At 53.2% G+C, this 23535-nt stretch overlaps 2 protein-coding genes across 6 annotated transcripts in view; one reads left to right on the top strand and one right to left on the bottom strand.

Moving 5' to 3' along the window:
• The window catches only part of RASAL1 (RAS protein activator like 1), a 47659-nt gene extending 26219 nt beyond the window's left edge, over nt 1-21440 (top strand). For 4 of the 5 annotated variants that reach the window (XM_081251742.1, XM_081251741.1, XM_081251740.1 and 1 more), the window contains exons 6-22: nt 3418-3547; nt 5619-5700; nt 5844-5975; nt 7759-7847; nt 8097-8214; nt 8348-8501; nt 8880-8944; nt 9238-9350; nt 11658-11850; nt 14549-14686; nt 15246-15390; nt 16594-16766; nt 17889-18026; nt 18113-18248; nt 18975-19095; nt 20072-20148; nt 20408-21440. In XM_081251742.1, coding sequence (XP_081107868.1) covers nt 3418-3547; nt 5619-5700; nt 5844-5975; nt 7759-7847; nt 8097-8214; nt 8348-8501; nt 8880-8944; nt 9238-9350; nt 11658-11850; nt 14549-14686; nt 15246-15390; nt 16594-16766; nt 17889-18026; nt 18113-18248; nt 18975-19095; nt 20072-20148; nt 20408-20514 — 2111 coding nt within the window. In that variant the 3' untranslated portion in view covers nt 20515-21440. Of the gene's footprint in view, nt 1-3417; nt 3548-5232; nt 5701-5843; nt 5976-7758; nt 7848-8096; nt 8215-8347; nt 8502-8879; nt 8945-9237; nt 9351-11657; nt 11851-14548; nt 14687-15245; nt 15391-16593; nt 16767-17888; nt 18027-18112; nt 18249-18974; nt 19096-20071; nt 20149-20407 lie in introns of those variants that run through there. The other variant, XM_081251743.1, reaches the window with a different exon arrangement.
• Nucleotides 21441-21645: 205 nt separating this feature from the next.
• The window catches only part of DTX1 (deltex E3 ubiquitin ligase 1), a 38378-nt gene continuing 36488 nt past the window's right edge, over nt 21646-23535 (bottom strand). The window contains exon 10 of the mRNA XM_081253041.1: nt 21646-23493. Within this exon, the coding sequence (XP_081109167.1) occupies nt 23269-23493 (225 nt within the window). The 3' untranslated portion in view covers nt 21646-23268. The remainder of the gene's footprint in view (nt 23494-23535) is intronic.

Here is a 23535-nt window from a genome sequence, read left to right as displayed (position 1 = left end):
GGCTGTGGCCTCTCCCGCTGCGGAGCCCAGGCTCCAGACGCGCAGGCTCAGCGGCCATGGCTCATGGGCCCAGCCGCTCCGTGGCATGTGGGATCCTCCCGGACCGGGGAACGAACCCGTGTCCCCCGCATCAGCAGGCGGACTTTCAACCACTGTGCCACCAGGGAAGCCCCTTAAAAGGCTTTCTCAACCCTAAGATTAAGATAATTTTTTTTACAAGATTCTTTCAAGTAACAATTTGTTTCCTTTTTTTTTTTTTTTGCAGTTAAGTCTTTCATCTATTTGGAATTTACCCAGATACAAAGTATGGGGTAGGGATTAAACTTTACTACTTTTTGTCTAGATGACTACTACTTGTCTTGACACCATTTACTGAATAATATAATAATATATTTTTTCATTAGCGTTAGTTGACAGCCTATGTGCCAATCATCGTAATCATCACTCCTATTTAATGAGGGCTTATTATGTGCCAGGCACAGTGCTAAGTACTTTACATTTAGTCCTCACGACACCAAATGAAGTGTGCACCAGAATGATCTCAAATTCACAGCTGATGGGAAGTGAGGCTCGGAGAGGTGGGGTGACTTGTCCCTCCTAGATGTTGCAGAGGTGGGAATTGACACCAGGCTGTGCCTGCCTCCTAAGTCTGTGTTCTTAACCTGTCCACTGAGCTGTCCCCAGTGTGCCTCAAACATCCACCCAAGGGGGTGGAATTAAATTAATGACATATAAGGCTTAACTTCAAGGAACTTATGGACAGATAGAAAAATAAAACGCATTTACCCAGAACAGGGAGGAAGAAAAAAACAAAACTGTCATGTGTCTGTGGGTGCCTTTTATTTTTTAAAATGACTGCAATGTGGGGTGGAGGTATGTGAGGCATCACTGACATGATAGAGGGCAGTGAGGGCGAGTGTGGTCAAGGAAGGCTTCCTGGAGGAAGGGGAATGAGTTAGTTCTTCAAGGTGCTCTGGCAAAGATGCTAAGGCACATCTCCATGGATTCTCTTCTAAGGTCAGGTGTAAGCCAGGCCAGGTGGAATACTTGATGGGGGTTGAGTGGGGAGGAGGCCAGAGTCTGGACTTTCTTCTGGAGACGCTAGGGAGTCATCGATGGTCCCTGAGTAAGACAGTGAAGAGATTGGAGCCATAATATCAGAGGACGCACTGACAGAAGAGATTAGATACATTTTCAGAAGGTTTCTGTGCTGCTGTGTGGATATTGGATCACAGTGGGACAGGAGTAGATGTGGGAAATCAATTAGGTATCTGCTGCAATAATCAAGTGAGAAAAACTGATGGCATCCTGGACTTGGGGGTAGCGGTGGAGCTAGAGAGGTGAGATGCAACTTAACACTTCCAGCAGCATGAAGGAACTAGATCCTCAGAGGGGCCCTCCTGCCACATAACAGTGAGATCCTGAATTAGATGCGATTCCAAATACATTGTGGAAAGGATGTAAAGAAGGAAAAAAAACCCTCAGTGTTCCTCCCCCTGCCTCCTGCAAATCATGAGCTAAAACCTAACGGGGAGTGGTGAGCAACAAGCAAGGGAATAAGGAAGGATTTCCCTGAAAGTAATTGTCAATATCAAATTTGCAGTCAACAAACAGACCGAATCTTAGGCTAGGAGGAAGGCAGATATTACTGAATCTGAGAATTCCCCATTAGACTGAGACCCTTGAAAGGTTCCAGAGTAAGCAACCACCACTGCTCTCCAGGGATAAGCATCTTCATGTTGAATTTCCCACAGAGTGAGCTCCAACAAGCATGACTTCACAATCAAAGAACACCACACACTCAAGGAAGTGTGCCATGCCACCATGAGCGAGAGTCAGCAGAAACAATGGCCATCAGCTTTAGACCCATAAAGACTTTAGATTTTGTATTTATGATTATAGAAATTTAAAAAAATTCAATAAATAAACTAATCACCAGAAAGGGCCAGCAATAAGCATAATAAATTAAAGCAATACATTAAAAAAACAGACTGACTTGGAAAAGAACCCAATCAAACTTTTAGAGATAAAAAGTACAATTGTTGGGCTTCCCTGGTGGCGCAGTGGTTGAGAGTCCGCCTGCCGATGCAGGGGACATGGGTTTGTGCCCCGGTCCGGGAGGATCCCACATGCCATGGAGCGGCTGGGCCCTTGAGCCATGGCTGCTGAGCCTGCACGTCCGGAGCCTGTGCTCCACAACGGGAGAGGCCTCAACAGTGAGAGGCCCCTGTACCGCGAAAAAAAAAAAAAAAAAAGTACAATTGTTGACATTGAAAACTAAGTGGCTGAGTTCAACAGCAGATCGTTCATTCAGAAAGAAATGATTTAAACCTTAGCCCAGAGAAGTGAGAAGGAAAGTGTAAAAGAGAAGTTGAAGGCATAGAAAATAACCAAGAAGGTCTAATATTCATTTAATTGGAGTCCTAGAAGCAGAAAATAGAAAAAGCTGGGGAGAGGAAATGATAAAAAAAATTGACGACCTGGAATTTTCCAAAACTCAAGGAAGGGCATGAGTCCATAAGTAGAAGAAGCACAACCTGTACTAAGCAGGATAAAAAAAAAAAAAAATCCTTACTTAGACACATTGTGGGGAAACTGCAGCAAACATTAAAGCCATAGTCCTTAAACTTGGAAAAGATAGACCATTCACACAAGATCAATTATTAGGCTGAAATAACTTCCCAATAACTACAATCAAAGCTGGAAGTCAGTGGAACAGTATCTCTAAAGTGTTGAGAGAAATGAGAGACAGAGAGGGAGAAGGAGAGAGGGAGAGTTTAAGACTGAGACTAAGATTGACTTGATTCAAGCAGAGAGCCTGAATGAAGGCTCAGAGATAGGAATGTCCAAGTTTTTTTTTTTTTTTTTTCCCTTGGTATGCGGGCCTCTCACTGTTGTGGCCTCTCCCGTTGCGGAGCACAGGCTCCGGACGTGCTGGCTCAGTGGCCATGGCTCACGGGCCCAGCCGCTCCGCGGCATGTGGGATCTTCCCGGACTGGGGCACGAACCCATGTCCCCTGCATCGGCAGGTGGACTCCCAACCACTGTGCCACCAGGGAAGCCCCCAAGGTTTATTTTTGAGGGGAGAGTATTTGGGACTAAATGATGCAGGGCTTTATATATCAGGATGAAGAGTGTGATAGTACATGGTTAGGGGCATTGGCCCTAGAACTATACTGCCTGTGTTTAAATCCTAGCTCTGCTGTTTATTAGCTGTGGGATCATGGGCAAAGCTCCTTCCTCGCTGTGCCTCATTTTCCTCATCTGGAAGTAGGGATAATTACAGTACCTACAGCAGAAGGCTAACATGAGTGGTCCAAGACTCAATACCTTTTTAATGTTAATTGAATTTTTAAGTTAATGCAATGTCTAGACCATGGTAGGTGCTTAATGAATGTTAGTGCCTGCGCCCTCCAGGAATTGATAGCTGGATCAACCTGAGCCATGTGGACCCTGATGCAGAGGTGCAGGGTGAGATCTGCCTGGCCGTGCAGATGCTGGAGGATGTGAGGGGCCGTTGTCTTCGCTGTCACGTGCTTCAGGCCAGGTATGCTCATGATGGGGGATTGGATGGGGAGATATGGTCTGAGAATGAGCAGAAATCCACTGGGTCCTCCCAGCTGCCTTGAGTCCACCTCTCTCCTGGCACACTTCTGGGCTCACAACCAGGATCCTTGGCAGGCAAACGGTCCAAGCTCACCAGGTTGCAAATTTCTTGGGTTAAAGCACAAGCAAAATCTTTGTTGGGGCCCCAGTGACTAGCAACCAAAGGCCAGATACTCAGGATGACCAGACAGATGAGTGTGGAGGTGTATTAATCAAATTGTAAGTGATAGACACCCAATTCATACTGGCTTAAGCAGATTGGCTTGTATGAATGACATGTAGCTTCAGGCATGGCTGGATCCAGGTGCTCAAACAGTGACATCAGGAACCTGTAGAAATAGATTCCTTGGATGTCTTTTGTATTAACTTCATCCTCAGACAGTCTCTCCCCAGGTAGGGGCAAAGATGACCCCAGAAGCCCCAGACTGGCATCGTATCAACTTGTCAGCTCCAATGGAAAAAGAACTTCTGTCTTTCACCATTTCCAACCAGTATCCTGGGACTAATTCTTATTGACCCAGTCTGGGGTACATGCCTGTCACTAAACCAATTATACTGACTCTGATTGGTCAGGCCTGAGTTCCAAGCCCATTCCTGCAGTGGAAGGAGGGATCAACCCACAAAAGTCATGTGGACTGGGAGAGAGGGAGGGGTAGGTCCTGTCCCAAAGAAACATAAGAAAGGAGATGGATGCAGGACCAGTAAAACCCACAGATGAACCTCCAGGGGCACCAGCTCCTGGGATATTCATCTTCCTTCTTGCCTATTTATCACTCCTCTCTGTTTCTCAGCTCCCCCATTACTCTATTTCCTTAAATACTTCCACTCCTCTTTTCCCTCCCATCTCCTATCTTGTTTTCTGCCTTTTATTTCAACACCTTACTCCCTCGACCCTTACTTTTAGGCCAATCTTTGTCCAGGTTGGGCTGGATCTCTATTTCTAGTTTGCTCTGTGACCTTAAAGCCCTTTCTTGCCCTCTCTGTGCCTCTCCTACAACCTCCAGATTTCTGTCCCCAGCTGGGGCTCCCTGGAGTCTGGATGGAGTAGCAGGCAGGCACGGGACAAACAAAAGGACTCAGTATAGGGCAGGGACACCTCATCTGCTCTGTGCCCATGACCTCTTCCCCAGCCACAAAGCTGTGCAGGATCCTTGCAAGCAGGAGAGGGACTGATTGCAGTCGCTTAGCAACTAGGCTGGCTCCTAGGAAACCAGAGAAGGCTTTGGATGCCGAGCAGGGGTGGGAGAGGAGCAGTGGGAGGAAACAAGCAGCCCCTGGGTGTGTGTTGGGGGGAATGTCCCTGGATTTGGGGGACCTTGGGAAGGAGGGGTGGGGGAGGCTGACTGGGGTGAGCCTTTGAGTTGTCATGGCAACCAGAGGCAGGGGGTCCCTGCTTCATGCCTTTTCTTCGTCCTAGGCACGGTGTGGGCATGAGTGTTTGTTGAGTGAGCTGAGCACTTACCACCTGCCGGCTGCTATGCTGAGCCCTTTACACATATTGTCACATTTAACCCTTGGCCCTGTGAGGTTGGTCTGTTATTACTCCAATTTTCCAGATGAAGAAACTGAGGCTCAGGGAGGTGAAGTAAATTTTCCCAGTGTCACCCAGCCAGTGAATGGGAGAGTCAGGCTTGGAACCCTGGCATCTGGCATCTGGTTTCCCATCCAGGGGCTCCAGGGAAACTGAGGCTCCCTTCCCCCTCCTCACTGCACCTTCACCTGCTGCTTTGTGATGTTCAACTTGACCTTTCTGTGCCTCAGTTTCCTTCCCTAGAAAATAGGGGCATAGTAGCGTGTCCTCGTAGGGTAGCATTAGTCAATAGGAAGGTACTGGGTTTGGATGGGTCTGGTGAGGGATGCTCCTCGCTGGATCCCTACAATGGGGTAGTTCGTTGCCTTGGAAACCAGCAGCATTTGAATGGTCTACCCTGAACCCCCTTTCCAAGGTCCAGCTTGGGTCTTGCTCCTCAAGGGTCCTGTGATCCCCCACCCCTTACTTCATCTGTCCCCAGGGACCTGGCCCCCCGAGACATCTCCGGCACATCTGACCCATTTGCACGTGTGTTTTGGGGCAGCCAAAGCTTGGAGACTTCGGTAAGTGGTGTAGCGGAGCCGGGAGAGTGGGGCAGCAGATGACCTTGGGAAAGCCACTTAACCTCTCTGAAGCTCAGTTTTGCCATCTGTAAAATGGGGACAGTGGTCCCATTAGCACTCTCCCTCACTCCCTCCTCTCCTAGACCATCAAGAAGACTCGCTTCCCACACTGGGATGAGGTTCTGGAGCTGCGGGAAATGCCAGGTTCCCCATCCCCGCTGCGCGTGGAGCTCTGGGACTGGGACATGGTTGGCAAGAATGACTTCTTGGGCATGGTGAGCACACACCCCCCCAACACCCCCTCCCCTGACACCCTCCATGGCTTCCCATTGCCTCCAAGGGGGGAAGGGGGAGATGCGCTGGGCATCTTCGGGCTTGCTTGGAAGGGTAGGTGTGAAGGCTGCCTCATCAGGTCCCCTGGCCAGGCCTGGGTGATGGAGTGCCATTGGTCCACTGGTGCAGGAACCTGTCCAAGGTCACAGGGTGGGCCCAGATTCTTATTCTGGGATGAGAGTACCTACGATGACTGTGTGCTAGCCCTGTGCTAAGTGCTTCTCCAGCATCACATCATGTATGTAACCCTGATGGCCACTGTTAAGAGGCTAGGACCACTGTTGTCCCCATTTTACAGATGGGAAAATGAAGGTTCAGAGAGGTTAAGTGGCTTTCCCAAGGTCATATGATTAAGAAATGGCAGAGTCAAGATTTGAGTTCAGGTCTCTCTGATTCCAGAATCTAAGTCTAACTCTTACTCCTGGAAGCACTGGGCTCAAGGTCTTTCTCTTGGAACCTCAGTTTTCCCATCTGTAAAATGCGTGTGATTTTTCTTGCCTCTCAGTAGTAGTGGATGTATACTCAGGCTTGACAGTTTTGGGGTTTTTTCGGCCGCACTGCATAATCAGGGGTTGAACCTGGGCTGCGGCAGTGAATACACTAAATCCTAACCGCTAGGCCACCAGGGAACTCCAAAGGCTGACAGTTTTTAAAAGGAGGCAAGATTAGAGCAAATAAGAGGAAGACTTGGTTATGCACTCCTGGTGGGACTGTAGAATGGTGCAGCGGCTTTGGAAAACGGTCTGGCAATTCCTCAAATGATTAAAGATAGAGTTACCACATGACCCAGCAGTTCTACTCCTAGGTGTGTACCAAAGAGAAATGAAAACTTATATCCACACCAAAAAGGTTACATTAATGTTCATAGCAGCATCGTTCATAATAGCCAAAAGTAGAAACAGCCCAAATGTCTATCAACAGATGAATGAATAAACAAAATGTAGTATATCCACACAATGGAATATTATTCAGCCATAAAAAGGAACAAAGTACTGACACATGCTACAACGTGGATGAACCTTGAAAACACAATACTAAGTGAAAGAAGTCAGTCCAAAACCTCCCACATCTTATATTATTTAATTTATATGAGATGTCTAATACAAGCGAATCTATAAAGACATAAAGTAGATAAGTCATTGCCAGGGGCTGGGGGATGGGGAGTGATTGCTAACGGGTATAGGCTTTTTTTTGGTGGGGGAACTGATAGAAAATGGACTGAAACTAGTGGTGATGGTCACACAACTCTGTGAATATACTAAAAACCACTGAATTATACGCTTTAAATCAGTGAATTGTATGGGATGTGAATTATATCTCTGTAAAGTTGTTATTTAAAAAGAGAGGGAGGTGGGGCTTGCGGGCCTTCTGGATATTATTTATTTATTTATTTACTTTTGGCCGTGCCACTGGACTGCCAGGGAATTCCCTTTATGCCTTTTGATGGATGCAAGTTTCGTCCCTAAACAGAGCTGAAAATACACTCAGTCCAGACATGCTGTCTCTAGCAGCTGTGTGACCTTGGACAAGTCACTCCACTTCTCTGAACCTCAGTTTCCTCAACTGTAAATTAAGTGTCCCCTGGAGGCCCCCAGGATACGGTATGGGAGGAGGAGGTAGCCCTTGGCGGGCTTTGCCGCCCCTCCTTGGGTGGGCAGCCCGACCTCTTCTTCCAGGGCTGGGTGGGGCAGAGCTCTGCTGAGGGTCTGTGTGTCCCCCCCGCAGGTGGAGTTCCCCCCGCAGGTCCTACAGCAGAACCCGCCCAATGGCTGGTTCCACCTCCTGCCCTTTCCCAGAGCAGAGGAGGATTCTGGGTAAACGTGGGTGCAGAGGGAGGAGGCTGGGCTGGAACCATGTTGGGTACCACCTTCAGCTTGTATTATTACAGTATTTATACCGGTTGATATCTGTTCACACCTGTTTATACCGGCCACACCTGTCCACACCTGTCGTGTTTTACAAATATCTATGCTCTTTACCTGTACTCACACCTGCCTATCTTGGCTCACCGCGCTGGCCCATACATACTTACGTTCCTTCACCTGTGATCTGGCCCTGGCCAGGGGGAGCCTGGGTGCTCTGCGGCTGAAGGTGCGCCTGACAGAGGACCGCGTCCTGCCCTCCCAGTACTACCAGCCACTCAGGGAGTTGCTCATGGAGTCTGTGCTGGGGCCGGCAGAGGTGGGTGCATCACTGCGGGTGGGCAGGGATCTGGAGCATGGCCTCCCCTTGCTTCAGGGATGTCTAGCTGGGCTTTTCTGCTTTGGGGTCCCAGGGCCCCAGGCCACCTTTCCTGCCTCCTGTCCTTGTGCAGGAAGATGCTGCCAGCCCCCTGGCTGTCCTGGAGGAGCTGACCTCGGGGGACTGCCGCCAGGAGCTTGCCACCAAGCTGGTGAAGCTCTTTCTTGGCCAGGGCCTAGCTGGGCCCTTTCTGGACTATCTCACCCGGCGTGAGGTGGCACGGACCAGTGAGTTGCCTGCATGACCCTCAGGCATCACTCCCCAAGGATGAGTCTGCAGCGCGTCTCTAGGAGAGAAATGGGGGGGCCTCGGGCAGAGGGCAGGGGCTGCTGTGTCTGTATGTGTCGGAGGTGGCACGGGCTGTGCACTCCCAGTCAGCTGGGAGCATGGTCCTGGGTTCAGGCCCTGGTTTTGCTACTCATGAGCTGTGTGAGCTTAGGCAGCTCACTTAACTACTCTGGGCCTTTGCACTGTGAACGGAGTTGACGCTGCAAATCTCCTCAATTCCTGAGGCTGGAAGAGTCATGACCCCCCACCTTGGGTGGGTGGGGTGAGGTGGATTCAGCCCCCCAAATCCCAGCAAACACTTCCCTCTGTCCTCCCAGCTGACCCCAACACCCTCTTCCGTTCTAACTCCTTGGCATCCAAGTCAATGGAACAGTTTCTGAAGGTGAGTAGGTGAAGGCCTGGGGGTGCCCAGCGGCAGCTTCCTCAAGGGAACTCCCTTCCCAGTGCTTACTCGGACCCCAGAGCTTGGCCAGCCTCAGGTGGCACTGGGTGGCTGAGCTGGGGTGCTGGTGGCTGGTGGCTGGCCTAGCCCTGAGTTGCACCCCAACCCCAGCCCTTGGGCAGGCCCCCGCCTCGCTCTGAACCTCCCCCTGCGTGGTCCCCCTGCCCCTCGCTCACGGGCACACCCTGGCCTCGGCCTCAGCCCCGCCCCGTGTGGTGCCCCCCTGCCCCCAGCTCGTGGGCATGCCCTACCTGCACGAGGTCCTGAGGCCGGTGATTAACCGCGTCTTCGAGGAGAAGAAGTACATGGAGCTGGACCCATGCAAGATGGACCTGGGCCGCACCAGGTGAGCCAAGCCTGAGGGGTGAACCCTCCATGGCCCCCTTGTCTGCCTGCAGCCTTGTCAGGCCGGGTCTCTGCCGACTGCCCCCCACCCCTCCCTCCAGCACGAATGCTCAGGAGCCCCACATTCTACCTCAAAGCCTCCACTGCAAGCGCCCAGCCCCTCAGACGGCGTCGTACAGTGGTTATGGGCAGGACTCTGAGACATGAGCTCCCTGGGTCCAAATCCCAGCTCTGCCATACCTGCTGGGCAAGTTAGTTAAACCCCCGTGAATACCTACCTGATGAATTGTCATGAGAATTAACTGAGTTATACACACAAAGCCCAGCATTAACTAATACTCCGTAAGTACTAGTTATTTCTGTTATCGTGGTGGTGGTGGCTGAGGCCCTTGGGGGAGGGCCCCGCGTGGGTCTGCGAGCAGAGGTGGCATCCTGCAGTGCTCGATGACATGGAGTTAGGGAGCAGGGCAGTGACGGGGTTGGGGGAGTCAGTTCATGCCTCCCTGGGCTCCTCCTTTCTTTTTTTGTTTTGGCCGCATTGTGCAACATACGGGATCTTAGTTCCCTGACCAGGGATCGAACCCGCGCCCCCTGAAGTGCAAGTGCAGAGTCTTAACCACTGGACCGCCAGGGAAGCCCATGGGCTCCTCCTTTCTTTTTTCTTTTTTTTTTTTTTTTGTGGTACGCGGGCCTCTCACTGTTGTGGCCTCTCCCGTTGCGGAGCACAGGCTCCGGACGCGCAGGCTCAGCGGCCATGGCTCACAGGCCCAGCCGCTCCGCGGCATGTGGGATCTTCCCAAACCAGGACACAAACCCGTGTCCCCTGCATCGGCAGGCGGACTCTCAACCACTGCGCCACCAGGGAAGCCCCTGGGATCCTCCTTTCTTGCCAGGACTTTCCTCCTCCAGCTAGGGTGGGCGGGCTTGTTCCTGCCAAGCCATCTGAGCCGGTTGCTGGACAGTCCATTGGGGACCATGGTGGAGGCAGGAGAGGGTCTTTCCTTCACTTTGGGCCTTGCCCAGCAAGTGCTGCCCACACCTTCCGACCACCTCAGAGGCAGGTATTAGGATCCCTTTTTACAGATGAGGAAACTGAGGCTCAGAGAGGGGAGGTCACCTGCCTAAGGTTGCACAGTTGGGATGTTGCGAAGTGGGGATTTGAATCCAGGCCCTGAGCAGAAGGGCAGAGTCCATCTGTGAAACCCCTAGGCCAGGGCTTTTCCCAGCACACCTGGCAAGGATGGTGGGAGTCAGTGGGCGCCCACAGGGAGCTGGAGCATCCAGGAACCTGGGCAGGGCAGGGTTGCAGACAGACTCTGGAACTGGCAGTTTTGAGTTATAATCTCTGTTCTGCCACCTATTTGCAAGGGGACCTCTCTGAGCCTCAGTTTCCTCATCTGTTAAACGGGAACAATCAGCCTACTTAATCTAACATTGGGTTGCCATTAGGATTAAATGATTCAATGCCAGAGACAGTTCAGGGCTTAGCTTGTTGGGTCCAGGGCACAGTGGGGCTGAGAACCCCCAGCCTGGCTTCCATGGAATTCACAATCTGAGGGTAGGCAAGACAGACCCTAAACCTGCATGGGGACAGGAAGGAAGGGAACAAGATCATTGCAGATAGAAAAGTGCTATTCCGTCGTCCATTCAACGAAACAATTGTTAAGCACCTACTATGTGCCAGGCACTGGGCTGAATGCTGAGTTCGTAGCAGGGAGCAAATGTACACAAATCCCTCTTCTCGGGGGAGACAGATAATAAACTAAAGAAGAAGGTTATTGCAGGCGATCAGTGGAAAGGAGGGAGATAAAGTGAGGGAGATTCCTGGCAAGAGCCAGAGCAGGGGAGGGGCTTGCGATATTCCATAGGGTGGTCACAGGGACAGCCTCCCAGAGAAGGGGACATGGAAGCAAAGACTTGGAGGAGTTGAGGGAGGGAGTCGTGCACAGATCTGCTGGAAGAGTGTTCCAGGCAAGGGGAACAGCAAGTGCAAAGGCCCTAGGGCAGGAGTGTGTGTCTGGCAGGTCCACGCTGAAAATGCACTGAACCAGGGTCCGTGATGATGAGCAGTGGGGGAGGGATGGCCTCTTTGAGGAGGTGATTCCCAGCAGGGAGATCAGCAGGTACAAAGGCTCCAAGACAGAAATAAGCTCTGTGGGTTGAAGCAGCTGCAGTGGAATGGTAGGAGGGGAGGCCGTGGAGATGGGATGGGAAGGTGGGTGCTCTCTGAGCTCAGTGGGGGCCCATCGAGTGTTTTGAGCAGGCAGATGCCAGGCTCTGAGGCGGAGCCCTCCACTTGCTCCCCCAGGAGAATCTCCTTCAAGGGTGCGCCCTCCGAGGAGCACGTGCGGGAGGCCAGCCTGGGACTGCTGAAGGGCTACCTGGGGCCCATCATGGATACCATTGTGGGCTCTGTGGGGCGCTGCCCGCCCGCCATCCGTCTCGCCTTCAAGCAGCTGCGCCAGTGTGTGGAGGAGCGTTTTCCCCAGGCAGAGCACAAGGTGGGCCAGGCACTCCCATTGGGCAGATGGGGAGACTGAGGCTGGGGAGGGGCAGTAGCTGGTCTACGGTCACAGGAAGAGGAAGGGCAGGGGCGGGACATAACCTGGGCTGCCTACGCTGAAGTGCTGTGTGTCTTGGCAGAAGTGGAGACAGTGTTCTGATAGGATCTGGGACCCAGGGGTGATGATGATGATGATGATGATGATGATAATAGCAATTAACACTGTATATAGCCCTTTCTAGGAGTCAGACCTTGTTTAACATATTTATTACCTCGTCTAGTCTTCACTTCCACCCTACGAGCCAGGTGCCAGTATTATTCCATTTTACAGAGGAGGAAGCTGAGGCCCAGAGAGGTTAAGTTACACAGCTAGGAGGGGGCAGTGGTGGGATAGGTACCCACCCAGGCAGACTCCTGAATCTGTGCTCATAACCACCAAATAATACAGTCTGGCACAAAGCAAGTACTTCTTAAATTCCAGCTATTAGAGAGAGAGAGAGACAGAGAGACAGAGATGGCTGGCACACAGTACTCAGTAGCAGACACCTAAAATAAAGTCTAAAAATAAATCCCTGCACATGCTAGTGCTTTTCTAATACTGATACAAAAGTTGAACTCTAGGTGCTGTAGGGTTCAGGCAGGTGAGGTAAATGAACAGAGCAGTCACGGTGTCGTGCAGTAGGGAGCGGTAGGGACTGTGGCAAACTGGAGTTCCCACAGCTTCTCTTAAAGGGGCAGATCCAGACAATCAGTTATTGCCATGTAGGAATGGGGACCCAATATGGCCAGGCCTTCAGAGTTTTTTTGGTTTTTAATCCAACAGTCTGGATTTTATGTGTGGAATCTTATTTTTTAAATTTTGGCACTAGTTTACCTAACAACAATAACACAACAATAATACCTTGAGCCAATCATTACACGTTTGCTGCTGGACTGGCCTGTGGGTTGCCAGTTTGAGACGCCCAGGTTTAATGCTCAGCATGCCTTCCGAGGTGGCGGTCACAGTCTTTGCTTACAAATGACACCGAGTGAGGCTAGGTCTTACACAGCACTGACATAATAGAAATGCAGACTGGGGTTCACTTTGCAGAAAGATCTAGGACCTGCTAAATGTTGGAGATGTAATGGCCCAACCCCTGGAGCCTGGGTTAAGAGGTCCTGATTTATGCCACACCTCTCACCACTTACAGATGGGGAAACTGAGGCCCAGAGAGGTGAGGCACCTTGGCCAAGAGTCGTGGGCTCAAGGCTAGGCCTCGACTCGCAGTGGGAATCTTTTCCTTCTTCCCTCATCCCTGCCTGAGGAGTGAGCTCTGGGCCTCCAAACTGGGACATGGGTGATGTACCCCACAGCTGCAGGGCTCTTGCCTGGGTTGCCAGTGGAGGTGCTAAGTGGGACACAGCCAAGGCAGGGAGGAAGGGAGGGAAGCGGGAGGCCAGCGCCCCAGACAGCCTGGCCCTTGTGGGAGGAACCAAGGTCAATGACACCCAAGTGTCCCCCAGTTCTCAGCCTCCATGAAAGGCAGAGGCCACGGGCAGGGAGCAGGGACTTCCTCAGGCCCACGAGGATGGGTGGGGTCGCGGGAACCCAAGGGAGCCCCTTTCTTTGCCGCTCTGATACTTGTTGCTCCTTCTCAAGAAAGGAGGAAGTTAATGAGCTGATATCAGACTAAAATTACCCTGGAACATGGCGGGCTGGGGGAGCAGCCTTGGGGGCAGTTCAGGGTTCCAGATGAGTGGGACCTCCACCCTCACCTCTGGGCAGTTCCAGGTGCCCAGCTCCTGGCAGGGCTCACTGTGGATGCAGAGGTGCCCCCGGGAAGTTCGCACACACCCAGAGAGGGTATTGCCTTATGTGTGAATACAACCCCTAAATAAACACTGCAGCACATTCTTGGGCTAAATATAGCTTGCTGAGTGTGAGGGGTAGATGAGGAGCCCCCTGCGGGGAGCCTGCACCCAGGATAGAGAGACACCTTCTCCCCAAGTCCCCTCTGCTGGAGCTGGGGAGACCAGCCTTATGTGCATGCAGGTGGGCCAGGCCTGGGTCTCACACAGAGGGGCGCCATACTTTACAGTTTGTAAGGGGCAGAGGCTGGGGCTGGGGGATGTGCCAGGGAGCCAGCTGAACTGGGTTCACTACTGAGCCTCAGTTTCCTCATCTGGAAAACAGAGATAACAGTATCTACCCCCATGGGATTGCTTTAGGAGTAAATGTGACAGTTCAGACTTAGTTTTTGACACTCAGTAGCTAGTGTTGAATGCAGGAGAGTGTGGTGAAGAGCAGAGTTCAAATCCTGCCTGGGTTCAAATCCTGGCTCTGCCACTTATAGCTGTGTGGCCTTGGGCAAGTCACTTGACACCTCTGAGCCTATGGTTCCTCAGCTGTAAACTGGGAATAATGATGATGCCTCTTTCATAGGGCTGTGCCCTTAGCATAGTGCTTGGCACAAAGCAGACTCTGAGGATGTTTGGCTAAGTCTGATCGTGCAGGATTGGTATTATTACTCCATTTTCCAGGTGGGAAAACTGAGGCCCAGAGAGGAAAAACCTCCTTGGCAGACCAGGATGGCCTCCTGACCTGTCTCCCATTCTACTTCCCCTTGTACCGCCAATCTTTAGTCCTTGCTGCCTCAGTTTCCCCAGCTGAGAAGTGGATTTGAGGGACCCCTCTCACCTGCTGTTCCTCTCCGCAGGATGTGAAGAACCTGGCCATAAGTGGCTTTCTCTTCCTGCGATTCTTCGCTCCTGCCATACTCACCCCGAAGCTGTTTGACCTTCGGGACCAGCACGCAGATCCCCAGACCAGCCGCTCACTGCTGCTGCTTGCCAAGGTGCCGGCAGTGGAGCCCCCCATCTTGGGTGCCCTTAGCCAGTGAGAAGCATGGGAGGAACAGAGTGGAGGCCAGACCTGTGGAAGACCCAAATGAGACCCAGAGAAACCTCTGTTTGAAACGGCACCATTAGCTTTCCATCCTGAATGTGAAAGCGTTCATTTCTCTTTCTAATTCCCTCTTTGGAACAAAACCCCTACCCTTCCAGGGGGAAAGCGGGAAGCAGGCTAGCAGTCATTTATGCCTTAGTATGAATTAGACCATCCTTTGCAAAGGGGCCACATTCTGAGGTTCTCATGGGCCCGAGTATGCATGATGGGATCAAGCAGTCCTGAATGGGGTTATCTGGGTTCAGGAGGGGACAAAATAAAAGCACTGGGGATACATATCTGTGCACAGAGAGGGACAGATATCGTCTAAAGCAGGTGCTGCTAGGAGTTTTCTCCTTTTGTTGAGCACTGATTTGGGAGCCAGGACTTGGGGGCTCTGTTCTGGGTCTGCAGTGGGCCTTCCTCAGTGCAGTGACCTTGATGCTGGTATCCCTGCTTCTTTGCTCCAGGCTGTGCAGAGCATTGGAAACCTGGGCCAGCAGCTGGGCCAGGGCAAGGAGCTGTGGATGGCCCCCCTACACCCCTTCCTGCTGCAGAGTATTTCGCGTGTGAGAGACTTCCTGGACCAGCTGGTGGATGTGGATGGGAAGGAGGGTGAGTTCCTGTGGCCCTGCCACAGCCAGCCTGTCATTCCACCGGACCCTCGGGACCTGCCCGTCTACCACCCCTCCCCCACCCCTAGCACTGAGACCGTGGACCTGTGGGTCAGCTAGTCAGTCAACTAACATTTCCTGGCACATACCGTGCTAGGTCCCACAGACGAACAGACTCAGGCCCTCCAGACCATTCCAGCCCGTGTGGAGATGTGAGTGGGAATCGTGGCATGGTACTCATGCAATTGACAAATATCTATTAAGTGCCTACTTTGTAGTAGACACTGTTCCAGGTGCTGGTGCTGGGGGAATGGCAGTGGACGAGACAGAAGAAACTCCTGCTCTCGTGGAAGTTTTATTCTAGTGGAGACAACAAGCTGTAAACAAGATTAATTACCAAATCACATGTGTTAACGGAGTGATAAGTGCTTAGGAAAAAAAATAAAAGAGGGAAAGGAATATTGGGCTGGGGGTGGCAGGTCATTCTTTTAGAGAGGGTGGCCAGGAATGGCCTCACTAGAGTGATATTAGAATAAAGACCTGAAAGAGGACAGAGAGCAAGCCCTGAGGATCCTGGGGAAGTGTTCCAGGCTGGGCATGTGCAAAGGCCCTGAGGTGGGGACAGAGAGTGACAGTGAGGGGGCCAGTGAAGAATGAATGAGAGGGAGTGAAAGAGAGGTGAGGCGGGCAGATCATGTGGGGTGCTCGAAGGATTTTGGCTTTCACCTGGAATGAAATGGAACTACGGGATAGTTTTAAGCAGAGGAGTTGGGGGTGAGTCTATATCAGAGTGTGGGGCCCGGGTCATGAGACACTTGGGTCCAAGTCACATAGGAGCAACCTGTTGAAATGTGGAGGCCTGGTTGTGGCCTGATGAGGTCCCTGTGTGCTGGGGAGGGCCTGTGTCTGGACCCCTAAGGGTGGCTAGATCCGGGGCACTCCCTGGACTGACTCCATAAGGCGTAGCTCCCCCTGCTGGCTGCCTGCACATCCCTCAAGCTGGAAAGGGATCACCAAGGCCAACTTTGGGCCCCCCACTCCCTGCCACCCCCAGCCTCCATTCCCTATGGAGAAAGTGGAGTCCAAAGTCATCTCCTCCATCCTCCTGCCTCTAGGGGAGCCAAGAATCACGCTCCTCCATGAGGCCCTCGGCAGGTTGAGCCTGAGCGGGAAGGGTTCACAGTCCCCCCTCCCCATTTCCCAGAGCCTGGGGGCCCAGCCAGGGCCCTGGTCCCGCCCTCGGTGACCGTTCGAGAAGGCTACCTGCTCAAGCGCAAGGAAGAGCCCGCCGGCCTGGCCACACGCTTTGCATTCAAGAAGCGCTACTTCCGGCTCAGCGGGGAGATGCTGTCCTACTCCAGGAGTCCTGAGTGTCAGGTGGGGCTCCAGCCCACTGTGGAGGGTTTTCCAGGGGTGGCCTCACTCATAGAGCTGCCTCTTTGTACCCAGGGAGATACTGAGGTCCAGGAGGGGACAAGGACTGCCCAAGGCCCCGTGGCAGCTTAGCAAGTCCAAACTCTGAGGCCAGGCTCTGCTCATATCTTTGGGTCAGTGTGGGCACAGGACACGGACAGGCAAACACCTACACATAGCATCAAACATTCTTCAGAACATGCACCTATGGTGGCTGGGACGTATCCTCCCAGATGTGGACATGCACAGGGCATGGACACTGCTTAACCCCACTCAGATGTGACCAGCCAGGTCTCTGCCCACATACCGTAGAGACTCACAGAAAATTGGATCTGTTCCCCCAGAGGTACATGCCCGGCTGGACAGGCACTCACATCCAGGCATTTGTTCACTCATTCATTCATCCATCAAGCATTTATTCGAGCACCTACTATGTACCATGCAGTGTTCTAGTCACTGGAGATACCACAGTAAACAAGACAAACTCCCTGCTCTCATGGGGCTGCCATTCAAGCCTAGCACAAACTGAGACACACACTGGATCTACCCATTTCTGTGTCTGCACATCTACAGATCATAATAGCTAACACTGGAGAGGGTGCCCACAACTTATCCTTTCTACTCTGTCGGCAGAGTGTAGATTCTAGAGTTCAACTCCCTGGGTTTCAATTCTGGCTCCTCCAGCTGAGTGACCGCAGGAGGGTCCTTTAATCCTCTTGTGCCTCAGCTTCCTCATCTATAAATTGGGAGGAATCATAGACCCAGCCTCAGAAATCTGTTGGAATGATGAAATAAGTTGAGAAATGTATAATGCTTAAACTACATCTCAAGTGCTGTCAGGGGTTGCGATGAGGAGGATGAGGATGAGGATGGTGGAAACTGATGTCCAGAGGCGTTGTCACTTAGAGAGTGGCGGGCCAGGACTGCAGGACTCAGCGGGACTGCCACGTGGACACGCACATAGCACGGATGCGCGGGGTGAATGTCCCCACGCCAGGGCACACACCCACAGGAAAGCTGTCCCTGGGCGCAGCCACCCCAGCCCCAGCCCCCGGCCCGCCCGGCAGCGACAGTCCTCTCTCACAGACGCGATCCTCCATGCCGGTGTCGCACATCCGCGCCGTGGAGCGCGTGGACGAGGGCGCCTTCCAGCTGCCGCACGTGATGCAGGTGGTGACGCAGGATGGCGCGGGAGCGCTGCACACCACCTACCTGCAGTGCAAGGTGAGGCGCCGCGAATATGAGGGAGGAGGGGAGGGAGCCCCTTGGGTCCCCCCCACCTCTGACCGCCCCCCACCAACTCCCTGAAGAACGTGAACGAGCTCAACCAGTGGCTATCGGCCCTGCGCAAGGCCAGCGCCCCCAATCCGGACAAGCTGGCCGCCTGGCACCCCGGTGCGTTCCGCAGTGCGCACTGGACTTGCTGCCTCCAGGCCGAGCGCTCAGGTGAGGGGGCGGGGCGGGGCGGGCTCAGGCTCCGCCCTCCACGCCTGTCAATCAGAGAGCGTCCCACCTCATCCTGGGTTGGCGCTGCAACCTTGGGCAAGTTCCTTAACCTCTCTCTTGCCTTAAAGTCTCCCCAAGTGTGAAATGGGGTTGATAATAGTGTCCACCTTGTAGGATTGCTGTGAGGAGTAAATAAGTTGACATATGCAAAGCGATTAGAACACTGCCTGGCACACATATCTTCTAAGCGCCCACTCAACGCCAGGCGTCTAGTGGTACCCAGACATCAGGCTTGCTCTCAAGGAAAACAAGTGAATAACCAGACCATTGTAATACAGTGTTACAAGTGCCAAGGTGTGGCTTTTGAGACTCCAGAGAACACCTCTGACCCAGCCCCAGGGTAGGACAGCAAGGAGGGCTTCCTGGAGTAGGTGCTACTTAAATGTGACCTGAGATGGATAAGAGTTAAGTAGTGAAGTTGGAGGAAGGAAGAGTGTTTCAGGCAGAGCAAACGTGGGCTGAAGGATTGAAAAAGGTCTGTGGCTGGAGCCTAGAATGTGGGAGGGGGATGGAGAGACTATGGCTGTTCTGGGCGAAGGTTGAGGCAGTGCGGCTGAGGGAAGTAGTAGGTTTGAAGGGTGATTTTAGAGGCAGAAGGGGCAGGGCTTGGCCTTGGGGCTTCTGAAAGGGGAATGGGAGGTTAATGATGATGCCGTGTCCCCTCAGCTGCCGGTTGCAGCCGCACACACTCAGCCGTCACCCTGGGGGACTGGAGTGACCCGCTGGATCCCGATGCTGAGACCCAAATGGTGTATCGGCAGTTGCTTCTAGGGCGGGATCGGCTCAGGTGGGTCCTCCCCACCACCCAACCCACTTCACTATGACCTGCTGGGGCAGCTACCCACTGTGCCCTCCCCACGTCCACATGTTCTTTCTTTCCATGTGCATCTGATGAGCTTCCGGGGGTGCAGGCTCCAGGGGAGGACTGGGAAGCATCTGCAGGTGGACCCTAATGTGGAACTGGATCTTGGGATTTTTTTTCTTTTTTTAATTTTTACTTTTTGGTCATGCTACGCAGCATGTGGGGTCTTAGTTCCCTGACCAGGGGTCGAACCCGCACCCACTGCATTGGAAGCACAGAATCTTAACCACTGCACCACCAGGGAAGTCCCATGGATCTTGGGATCTTTTGATACCCAGGACTCCAGAGACACAGGGCACAGAGCTTGGATGTGTCCCTCCACCTTGCTGGCTGGCCTCAGGATCACTGTCATTCAGTGACGGAGATTTGTTCCAACTCATAGTGTGGGTTCTGAAGCTGGTCTGCCTGGGTTCAAATCCTGGACTGGCTACTCACTGGCGTGATTTTGGGCGAGTTGCATACCTTCTCTATCTCAGTTTCCTCATCTGGAAAATAAGGGTACCAACTGTACATACCTCATGGGGTTGTCCTAAGGAACAAATGAGCTAATACAGGTAAAGCACGTTGTAGGTGCCTGGCCACATACTTAGCTTTCAATAAAGGGTAACAATTACTATTATGCTGTGTGACCTTAGGTAAGTTACATTACTTCTCTGTGTCTCAGTGATCATCTGTATAACGGAGCTAACAGTAAGTACCTACATGTGTTTTGTGCTAATTAAATGAGTTTATACATGTAAAGGGCTTAGAATAGGATCTGACATGCTATAAATGTTTGCTGTGATGATGATGATGGTTTAGTGGGAACCTGTAATGTCTCCTTCAACCAGCAGAATCTCTGGGTTCGAGAGCAGCATTGGGACTCAGGAACCAGCTTGGTTTTCTCCCTCTTAACTTTCAGGATGAAATTCCTGGAGGATTCCACCCTGGATACGACTCCCGAGGCAGACAGAGAGAAGGGCTCCAGTGCCACGGAAGGTAAGGGGATGAGGAGGTCCCTTTTCTTTGCCGTCTCTGATACCTCCCACAACTTGCTCAGCACTCCGCCCTGTCCTCCCTTCCCACTCTCCTCTCCCGTCCACCAGCAGGCCAGAGGGCTGTGTGTATGTGGCCCTGGCACATTTTAGGATCTCAGGGCACCAGGCACATATGGAGCCTGAGGAAGCCACTGGATCTGAATTACAGCAGCCTTCCCTGGCCTCACTGAGCCCCTGTGGCCTCCTTTTCTTTCTCCCAGGGGCCTGTCCTGATGCCCTGGCTCAACAGAGAGAGGCAGCTGCCCGTCTGCTGGAGGTGCTCACAGACCTGGATCAAGCCCACGAGGAGTTCCAGCCTCAGGAGTAGCGGAAGGTGGCCCCAGGCCCTCTGAGGCCCTGAGGACACGCCAGAGCCAGCCTGAAAGCAGGCGGAAAGAGCCGGTGGGCCCTTCTCAGCGTCCCCTGGCCCAGGAGTCTCCTCGTGGCTGTCCGGTACCTCGTGGATGCTGTGGCTTGCAGGCTCCTGGAGATATCCTAATCCCATATGTCCTAAGCCCAGAACCCAGGCATGGAAACCCTTTGGCAGGGGACCATTCTTGCACTGAATGAGTCTTACCCTCGGGGTTGAGGCACCCTGGAGTGGATGGAATAAGGAACCTGACCCACTTGTCTCAGCCTGAGGTTTCTGCTTCACACGACTGGCCTCTAGCCACACTGACATGGCCAGCCTGGCCCTGAGCTGCTGGATACAGCTGTACCTGAATCCCTGATGCCCATGTGGCCTTGTTGCCCCAGATAGGCACTAAACAGGCTCAGCCCTTCCTGTTTTCATGTCTGCCAATCCCTGTAGCCACATTGATCCTCCTGAACCCCGTCCTTGGCCGAGAATCCTAACCACAAGCCTCCAGAATCAGGTGCCCTCAGGAATAACTGAGGCTGAGAGCCCAGCGTGCGTGACTCAGACCCTTGGGAGACTTTGGACCAGGCTCTTTCCCTCTCTTTGAGCCTCAGTTTACCCTGTATAAAATGAGGAGGGAGCGAGTCTAGATGTGTGGTCTTCAAAATGGGTTCCATGGGGATAGCATGGGAGCCAGGGAGGGATTTCTCAGACTGTGGTTCAAAGCCCACCCTCAGGTTGTCTGCTAGAAATGCAGATTCCTGGGACCGCCCCCAGATCTCCTGAATCAGAATCTGAGGGAGCGTGAGGGCAGGAATCAGGGTTTGAAACAAGTTCCACGGGTGACGTGGATGCACATGAGATTTGAGGACCATGGGGCTGGGTGATTTTATATATTGAGGTGAGATTTTGTTTGAGAATTAATCACAGGAGGTAAAATGTTTGGGAACACCCAACTGGCAGAATTGGAAGGGCCTCCAAAGACTCATTTCCAGTTTTGTGTGACTAGAGGGTAGGACAGAAACCTAAGCCTATCTGGCTGGGGGAGTGGGGTGTGGTGGCGGTGACATGGACCAGATGCAGTGCTATCCTGAGCGTGGCCGGAAGGGGTCGCCTGGAGCCGCGGCGTCCACCACAGCCTCCTAGCACCCTGGGATGTTGCAGAGACTGACAGGAGACTTGCTGCAGATCCCGGGTTACGTCCCTGTCTCTCCCTAGACAGAACCTGGTCCTCCGCCCTGAGGGCAGAGGCTGGGGCTCTGAGGTTCCAGCGAGCCGATCACGGCGTCTCCCGGCTCCTCCATACTTTCCAGGAGGCTCGCAGCTCCCAGCCCAAGTTCCTCATTCCTGGTAATTGTACCAGGGAGCAGCTGTGTGCATTGCCGTGCCCGTGCTTGAGAGCAGAGCTTTCACCTGTGCCCTCTTGGGGACTAGGATTGGGAGGGTCCGCCTCTGCCACCATCACACTCCCTGCCTGTCCCAGGACAAGAGAAGTATGGGGACCCTCCATCTCCAGCTGCCCAAGGCTGACGGGGCAATGGTCCTGGGTCCTCATTTTGTTGCAAGCTCCCCCATGAGATGGACCGAAAGCTCCCAGAAACAGAGCCACGCACACCCCTTCTTGACAGGAAAAGACCCAGCGGAGGAGGAGAAAGACCATTTATTTCTCCACCCACAGTGGGACTGGTAGATTTTCAAAAGAGCAATCACTGGCGTCCCTTTAAATCTTGGCTGACTTCCGCCGTGGCAGCCAATCAACAGAGGCAGAGCTGGTGCGTTGCCTGGGCAACAGGCCCCTGGTTGGCCGAGACCATCAGCCACCCCACTGCCCACTCCCTAGGAAAGGGAAATGGACTCTTTGCTGTCCGGTCTGCTTTTTAAACCTGCTGGCCTAAGCCAGGCCTCCTTGTCTCACTCCTGAAGCCAGATGCTCCAGCCTTTGGATCTTGACATTGGGAGCGATTTGGTGGAGAGGATGGGGTGGGGAGGAAAGGAAAACAGTGCCTTTATCAGGGACAGACGTAAGGCCTGGGGATGGCAGGGGAGAAGAAGGGGGTCAGGGTCCCAGAAGGATGAAGAGACACAAGCACAAAATAAGATTCTCCTCGTCTGTCTCCCTGGCCTGCCCCTTGGCAAAACTGCTGAATATTCTGGGAGCTTCCACCCTGTGGGCCCACAATTGCCCATTAGTGGGTAGCAGAGATGGGGGGAGGCTGAGGCTCCCAAGTGCCCCCTTTTCTCCCGGACCCTCACCAGGCCCCTAAGTGCTTGACCCGAGTCCTTTTGTTTGCAGACAAGCCTGTACAGATGCGAGAGAGACACAGATGGGAATCCACATGGAGTATCATCACAGGGGTCTTTCTGTCTCTTCCCCCCCAGTCTGGGGGTAAGTAGAGGCACGTGGGTGTGCGTGCATGTGTTCAACAGGACACGTGTGTTTGCGTGAGGGGGTGGGGCTCTGTCTTTTTGGTAGGGAGGTTGCTGTGGTTTCCGGTACACCCTTGCGACCTTCTCAGGTAGCTATAGGGTCGAAGCCGGCTGGCCTGCCATCCTCCCATCATCCCAACAGCTACCAGCCAAATCCCGGGAACGCTTCTGGTTCCTCCTGCAGGCTCCTCCCCAGCCCTGAACCTGGGCCGCCAGGACACACCTGGCGGAGGGAGGCATGTGCTGCATGTGCTGGACCAGGGGCAAAGCAGGAGGAAAGGTGGGCAGCCTTGGGCCTCAGGCCTTGGCCACAGCCTCGGACACACCCTGGGCTGTGAGCTCTGCCAGCACGTTGTCTAGGTAGCTAGCGTCCGGGTAGCCGTGGCCCGTGAGGTTGGATCCAAACTCGGTCTTGTGGTGGATCTCGTTCCACACCACGGTGTCCGACTCGCCCGTGGTGTTGGATGTGCCGATGGTGAAGATAAGTCTCCGCTCCCAGGCGGTGATGAGCAGCCTCAGCACCTAGAGGGCGGGGCAGGCGAGGGTCGCAGCCAGCCCCACCCA

This window comes from Mesoplodon bidens (genome assembly GCF_964165515.1).
Source record: "Mesoplodon bidens genome assembly, chromosome: 13".
Lineage (NCBI taxonomy): Eukaryota > Metazoa > Chordata > Mammalia > Artiodactyla > Ziphiidae > Mesoplodon > Mesoplodon bidens.
Note: the sequence above shows the minus strand (reverse complement) of the source record. Positions and strands in the feature narration are given on the sequence as shown.